This window comes from Trachypithecus francoisi, unplaced genomic scaffold, assembly GCF_009764315.1.
Source record: "Trachypithecus francoisi isolate TF-2019V2 unplaced genomic scaffold, Tfra_2.0 Lachesis_group10, whole genome shotgun sequence".
NCBI classification, from domain to species: Eukaryota; Metazoa; Chordata; class Mammalia; order Primates; family Cercopithecidae; genus Trachypithecus; species Trachypithecus francoisi.
Window position 1 is genome coordinate 84,689,320 of NW_022681455.1, and position 8,166 is coordinate 84,697,485.

The 8,166-nt window shown below is 42.4% G+C and overlaps 1 protein-coding gene and 1 pseudogene across 1 annotated transcript; one reads left to right on the plus strand and one right to left on the minus strand.

Annotated features, from left to right (window-relative positions):
* Positions 1–454: 454 nt before the first annotated feature.
* LOC117088573 (putative vomeronasal receptor-like protein 4) lies at positions 455–1,413 on the minus strand. Its single transcript, XM_033219837.1, is given in 3 exon segments — positions 455–607; positions 609–744; positions 746–1,413. Coding segments are annotated over 3 exon segments (957 nt in total).
* A 3,184-nt stretch (positions 1,414–4,597) lies between these two features.
* Positions 4,598–5,362, plus strand: LOC117088741 (annotated as a pseudogene).
* Positions 5,363–8,166: the final 2,804 nt, after the last annotated feature.

The window sequence follows — 8,166 nt, forward strand, 5'->3', positions numbered from 1 at the left end:
AGGTGAGATCTTACTATCTTACTATGTTGCCCAGGTTGATCTCAAACTGTAGCCCTCAAGCAATCCTCCCAGCTCAGCCCCCAAATCGCTGGGATTACAGGTGTGAGCCACTGTACCTGGCCTAAAATACTTTTGAAGTAAAAGTAAATTAAAATATTTTCCAAAGTGAAAATTTTGAGAGATTTTATTACCAATAGGAGCTTCTTTAGGGTACACTTCAAGAAGAAAGAAACATTTTCTGGTATTAAATTAAAATGAAAAAGAGTAAGAGACTTAATATGGGGATATCAACTGTCGTAGACACTGAACTAAAGAAACTGAAAATTCCTTGGTAGAATAGGTTTCAAAAGTATTTAGATATAATAAAAGCATAATTCTTTATATTTCACTTAAATCAAATTTAAACATTTCAGTGGTACTTGAACAGTTTGACTGATGGCCGAAGACTCTTTTCTCAGAAAACATTTTTCATCGCTGACTTATTAAAAATTGATGATATTTCTATTGCAATTTTCATAATATTGATTATTGTTTTATCGGAACTGATTTGCACCAAAGGACTAATAGTGGCATAGGCATTCAGCACATCTCCCTGCACGATCAGGAGGGACGTATGGGTCATACGTCCATAGCAGGGTTAAAAAGATTGAGAAGATAAAGTCCACCCAGTGCATGACCACAAAGAAACTTACCAGCAGCAGGATGGTCTGGGTGGCCCTTTTCTCTGGGGAGGGTCTTGGAGAGGTGGGTGCTGAGGAGGTGCTGGGATTGCCTCCAATGCTTGGACAGGGGAATCACCATGTATGCACTCGAGAGCAGCATAAGTACTACACAGGAGACATCCTTGGACAATGTCACAGTGAAAAACACACCCCTGATTGTGGAGTTCATAGGGGAAAGTGAGCAGTATTTACTGACATTCAGTAGCTTGATATGGGTCGTGTTGGAAGAATGCACAGAGAAAAATGTTAGCCAACTACTGAAGGACAAATTGAAGAACACCCAAAAAAAGAAAACATGCATAATGTAATTTGTGGATTTATGTTTAAACCTTGCCAACCAGGAGGTGCTGGGGCTGAGGCTGACGGCCTGGAGCATGCTCAGAAGGCAGATGGTGCAGATGGAGAGGCCCCTCATTGCCCTATTTGTGTAAAAAGGCAACTTACACTTAAAGTCATTCCCAAAATGCAGTGATTCAAACATGTCTAGAGGCAAAAAATCCACTGAAGTGAGGAGCATCTGAATGTAAATGAGGGCCAGGTGACAGGTGAGTAAGTCATGGGGTTTAGGCCTGCAATTCAGAAGAGCGTAAGGAATGTGGAAGAAAAGGAGAAAAGTGTTGGCTGAGAATCCAATGCCAGCTTGAAAAACAAAGACATTTTTAACAATAACATAAGTAGAAAGCATTTTCATCTTAATGGCATAGAGGAAACATACTTTCTATATCTGGAATAAAAGAAACAATAGATCCCATTTTATCAGTGTTTGTTGTTCAGTGTTCAAAATTGGTGCCATCACCATCTTTTTCCCCACTTATTCTTTGTTAAGCCTGCATATGAATTCTTGGGAATCCAGCTTCTGCATTCTTTTCCACACCAAATCATTTATATTTGTAAAACAATAAGACTTCTACAATCATACAGTGCACAGTACCTGTACTCCCACTATACCTGAGCCTTACTTTTTAGAAATCATATCCTTATTGTTCTGCATTCTCTCCTATCACTTTTAGCACCCAGAACAGTGATGGACAAACAAAATTACTCAGAAAAAGGGCCAGGCACAGTGGCTCATGCTTGCAATCCCAGTACTTTTGGAGACTGAGGTGGGAAGATTGCTTGAGGCCAGAAGTTCAAGACCAGCCTGGCCTTGAACATAGTGAGGTGCCATCTCTACAAAAAAATTAAAAAGTTAGTGAGACGTTGGGGCATGCACCTGTAGTACAAGCTACCCAGGAGGCTGAGGTGGGAAGATTGCTTGAGCCCAGGAGGTCAAGGCTGCAGTGAGCCATGATTGCACTACTGCATTCCAACCGGGGCAATGGAGTGAGACCCTATCTCATAACAAATACAAAAACAAATAAAATTACTCAAAGATATTTATACATTTAAATTAAATGAAAATTTATTCTAATATGAAAAGAATCACTAAAGCAAGCAATTGAAAAGCTGTTCAGCTGAGTCATTCTCACATCTCATCACTTTGATACATTCTGTTCTCCATCACTCTTCCACATTTCTGGACCCTTGTGATTATACTGGACCCATGGTGATAATTCGTGAAAATTTCACTATGTTTCAACAGCAGACTAGCAATCTTGCTCACATCTGCAATCTTATATTTTCTTTGCCATGGAATTTAACGTATTCCCAGTATCTGGGGAATTAGTATGTGAACATCTTTGGAAGGTTTTATCTTGCTTTTCTGAACCTTTCTTAATGTATCACTTAAAAATGGTCCCAGCTCGGCCAGGCATGGTGGCTCACGCCTGTAATCCCAGCACTTTGGGAGGCTGAAGTGAGCGGATCACGAGGTCAGGAGATCGAGACCATCCTGGCTAACACGGTGAAACCCCGTCTCTACTAAAAATACAAAAAGTTAGCCGGGCTAAAAAAATACAGCTAATTTTTGTATTTTGGGTAGAGATGGAGTTTCACCATGTTGGTCAGGCTGGTCTCAAACTCCTGGCCTCATGATTTGCCCGCCTCGGCCTCCCAAAGTGCTGGGATTACAGGCGTGAGCCACTGCGCCCGGCCGAGATCTTACTTTGATGTAAAGTATCAAGCTATCCTGCTGTTGTGTTCCACCCCTCATTCTTCAGTCTCCTCTGCTGCTTCTATTCACAGGAGTGTTTGATTTCACACATTTATCAGTTAAGCACCCACTTGTTAGCAGTAGCCACTTATTTTTGGCCCTTGTGATATCCATCAAACACAATTTTAATCATAGCTAAACATAACATTAACTTAATCATAATTATGACTACACATAGATGATCGTCTTCCTTAACAAATAATACCTATAAAATTGTTAGATGATAACATCATGACATTTCTTCTTATAAATCTATGAATCTTAGCATAGGGCAGCAGCTCAGCCTGTTTAGGTTCAGCATAATGTGCTACCTTTCCTATTCTGATGAAATTTCTCCATTTGATCTCAGTCAGGGCCACCCAGCCCACAGACTTCTATTGTCCACAAATTTACTTTTTCCTGCTCTCTCTAACCCAGTCCAACATATCATTTGTTGCAATCAATATGACTTCATTTCTCAATCCAGTTGGCTTTGTTGGATCTTGATTTGTTTGCCTTCTTGCAAGTCTTTCAACTCCATTTGAAACTTTTTTCCCACTCCTCAAAGAAAAAACTGTCAATCAAAAATTATATGCCTAAGAAAGCTATAGAACAACAATAAAGACAAAATATGCATCTGACTCAGGTCTACAAGCATCTGTAAGGAACTCAAATGAATTTGCAAGAGAAAAACAAACAACTGCATTAAAAAGTGGTAAAGGATATGAACAGACATTTTTGAAATGAAGACATACCGGCTGGGCGCCACCTCACGCCTGTAATCCCAGTACTTTGGGAGGCCAAGGCGGGCAGATCACTAGTTCAGGAGATCAAGACCTGCCTGACTAACACGGTGAAACCCCGTCTCTACTAAAAGTACAAAAAATTAGCTGGGCTTGGTGGCATGCGCCTGTCGTCCCAGCTACTCGGGAAGCTGAGGCAGGAGAATCGCTTGAACCTGGGAGGCGGAGGTTGTAGTTAGCCAAGATCGCACCACTGCACTCCAGCCTGGGTGACAGAACGAGACTCCGTCTAAAAAACAACAACAAAAAAAGACACACATGCGGCCAAGAAGCATATGATAAAAAGCTCAATATCACTGTTGGCCGGGCGCGGTGGCTCAAGCCTGTAATCCCAGCACTTTGGGAGGCCGAGGCGGGCGGATCACGAGGTCAGGAGATCGAGACCCTCCTGGCTAACACGGTGAAACCCCGTCTCTACTAAAAATACAAAAAACTAGCCGGGCGCGGTGGTGGGCGCCTGTAGTCCCAGCTACTCGGAGGCTGAGGCGGGAGAATGGCGGGAACCCGGGAGGCGGAGCTTGCAGTGAGCCGAGATCGCGCCACTGCACTCCAGCCTGGGCGACACAGCGAGACTCCGTCTCAAAAAAAAAAAAAAAAAAAAAAGAAAAATGCAAATCAAAACCACAATGAGACGCCATCTCACACCATTCAGAATGGCTAGTTACTATTAAAAGGTTAAAAAAAAAACAGATGCTGGTGAAGTTGTGGAGAAAAGGGAAACACTTATACACTGTTAGTGAAAGTGTAAATTAGTTCAATCATTGTGGAAAGCTGTATCGCAATCCTTAAAGAGTTAAAAGCAGAACCACCATTTGACACAGCAATCCCATTACTGGGTATATACCCAGAGGAATATACATTATTCTACCATAAAGACACATGCATGTGAATGTTCCTTGCAGCACTACTCACAATGGTAAAGATGTGGAATCAACCTAAGTGTTCATCAATGACATTGGATACTAAAAATGTGGTACAGGCTGCATCCCCATCCCGCCACCATGGCCGCCTACAAACTGGTGCTCATCTGGCATGGCCAGAGCACATGGAACCTGGAGAACCGCTTCAGCAGCTGATACCACGCTGACCTGAGCCCGGCGGGCCCCGAGGAGGCGAAGCGCAGCCGTCAGGCTCTGCGAGATGCTGGCTATGAGTTTGACATCTGCTTCACCTCAGTGCAGAAGAGAGCGATCCGGACCCTCTGGACAGTGCTAGATGCCATTGATCAGATGTGGCTGCCAGTGGTGAGGACCTGGCGCCTCAATGAGCGGCACTATGGGGGTCTAACCGGTCTCAATAAAGCAGAAACTGCTGTAAAGCATGGTGAGGCCCAGGTGAAGATCTAGAGGTGGTCCTATGATGTCCCACCACCTCCGATGGAGCCCGACCACCCTTTCTACAGGAACATCAGTAAGGATCGCAGGTATGCAGACGTCACAGAAGATCAGCTACCCTCCTGCGAGAGTCTGAAGGACACTATTGCCAGAGCTCTGCCCTTCTGGAATGAAGAAATAGTTCCCCAGATCAAGGAGAGGAAATGTGTACTGATTGCACCCCATGGCAACAGCCTCCAGGGCATTGTCAAGCATCTGGAGGGTCTCTCTGAAGAGGCTACCATGGAGCTGAACCTGCTGACTGGTATTCCCATTGTCTATGAATTGGACAAGAACTTGAAGCCTATCAAGCCCATGCAGTTCCTGGGGGATAAAGGGACGGTGGGCAAAGCCATGGAAACTGTGGCTGCCCAGGGGAAGGCCAAGAAGTGAAGGCCAGCGGGGAGGATACTGTCCCTAGGAGCACCCTTCCTGCCCATCTTGTCCCTCTGCCCCTCCCACCTGCACACGTCACACTGACCACATCTGTAGACATCTTGCATTGTAGCTGCAGATGGGGACCAGTGGCTCCCATGTGCATTTTAGCCGTTTTGTCTCCTGCACCCACTCCCTTCATACAATCTAATCAGAATGGCGCTTCTAGAGCATAGGTTCTCAGTCCAACCTCTGGAAAAGCTCCCCTTATCCAACAGAGTTTAAAGGTAGTGACTTGGGTTTTTGCGAGTTCTTTGTTTACTAAGGACTTGTGGGGAGGAACCATGCTAAGCCATGACCTATGAGGAGAAGCAACAGAGTCTGTCTGTCCCCAGGAGCCAGTCCTCTGCTCTTCTGCAGTCAGGCCACTGCCTGGGGACTCTAGTCATTCCAGTGGAAGATGAATGTAACCTGCATGGTGATATGACAACTGTTTCCTCACTGACACCAGAGGAGCTGGCTCTAGAAGTTTGGGATCAATCCTTAATTTAGTTATGTGTTACATTTACTTTTATTTAAAAAAGAGTATACACAATTAATGCAAAACAATAACCCTTCTGGGGTTTCTTGTGGTGGTTGGAATAGTCCCACATGTGGTCATCAGAAAATAAACCATTCCTCATACCAGTATGGGATCAGTTCCTTGACCTCTGAGGGGCAGGAGTGCTTCCTGCTGTGTGTGTTAGAATCCCTTCCTGTCTTGTTTCGTGGCAGTGAAATGCCATGGTCCTGTCCAAGTGTGTCTTTCACTGATTTCTGAATCATGTTCTAGTTGCTTGGCCCTGCCACATGGGTCCAGTGTTCATCTGAGCATAACTGTACTAAACGCTATTTCCAGATCACTATAATAAAGGAGTGATGTGCAGTAAAAAAAAAAAAAAAAAAAAAATGTGGTACATGCCCACCATGGAATATTATTTAAGCATAAAAGAATGAGATCACGTCATCTGCAAAGACATGGATGAAGCTGGAGGACATTATCTTTACCAAACTAACACAGGAACAGAAAACCCAATACTGCATGGTCTCACTTAAAAGTGGGAGGTAGGTCGGGCACTGTGACTCACCCCTGTAATCCCAGCACTTTGAGAGGCCAAGGCAGGAGGATCACCACCTGAGGTCAGGAGTTTGAGACCAGCCTGGCCAACATGGGGAAATTCCATCTCTACTAAAAATACAAAATTAACTTGGTGTGGTGGTAGACACCTGTAATCCCAGCTACTCTGGAGGCTGAGGCAGGAGAATCGCTTGAACCCAGAAGGCAGAGGTTGCAGTGAGCTGAGATCATGCCACTGCACTCCAGCCTGGGTAACAGAGTGAGACTCCATCTCAAAAAAAAAAGAAAAAGTGGGAGGTAAATTACGAGAACTCATGAACTCATGAAGAAAGATGTTTCCCAGACACTGGGATATATACTTGAATGTGGAAGGTGGGAAGAGGGAGAGAAGCAGAAAAGGTAACTCTTGAGTACTGGGCTTAATGTCTGGGTGATTAAATAATCTGTACAACAAACCCTCATGACATGAGTTTACCTATATAACAAACCTTCACATGTACCCCCAAATTGAAAATAAGTTTTTAAAAATATCAGCATTAACTATAGTAATTAGAGTTATAATCTTTTATAACACAAGAAATTTTGAGTAATTTGTTAATTGTTCCAAAGGCTTATTGTCACACAATATTCTTTCTGATTATTTCTTGTTAACTGCAGAGAAACAGTAGAAATGTGAGATACTAAAAATTAAAACTAAATACATTGAAAAACACAAATTCTCAAAAAAAGTTAAGAAGAAATAAAATATATAAATAGCTCTACATAGAAATAAATGTAACATATTAATAGATCTACAACAAAGAAAGAGATCAAATTAATTAGAACCTTTACACAAATAAAAGCCCCAGGACAAATGGCTTAACCGGTAAATTCTATTAAGTATTCAATAAAGAATTAATACTGGGTCGGGCGCAGTGGCTCACACCTGTAATCCCAGCACTTTGGGAGGCTGAGATGGATGGATCACCTGAGGTCGCGAGTTTAAGAGCAGCCTGACCAACATGGAGAAACCCTGTCTCTACTAAAAATATAAAATTAGCCAAGTGTGGTAGTGCATGCCTGTAATCCCAGCTATTTGGGAAACTGAGGCAGAAGAATCGCTTGAACCCGGGAGGTGGAGGTGGCAGTGAGCCGAGATCACACCATTGCACTCCAGCCTCGGCAACAAGAGCAAAATTCCGTCTCAAGTAATAATAATTATTATTATTATTATTAACTTTTCACAAATACTTCCAAAAAATTGAATCAGTGAAAACATTTCCCAAGTCATTCTATCAGATCAGTATTACTACAATTCCAAAATCAAACAGAAACATTACTAGATAAAAAATGACTTATCTTTATCCTTCATGCATACAGACACTAAGATTCTAAAACAACAACAAAAAAACTGGCAAACTGAATCTGAATCTAGCAAAATATGAAACTCGTTAAACACCATTGTCAAATGGGATTATTTTGCAAATGTGATGTTGGCTTAAAAATCTAAAAATCAAACAATCTTCTAGTTTAGAAAATAAGTAGAACCATATTCTATTACAAACTTACATAATCATGTATATTAGCATGGTATTCCCCAAAAACCCACTAGAACTAATAAACAAGCTCACCAGGGTCACAATTCAAGACTGAATTGTACTTTTATATGAGAGCAATGAAAAATCTGAAAGTAAGCAATTCTTCTAATAACAGCATCAAAGAAAGA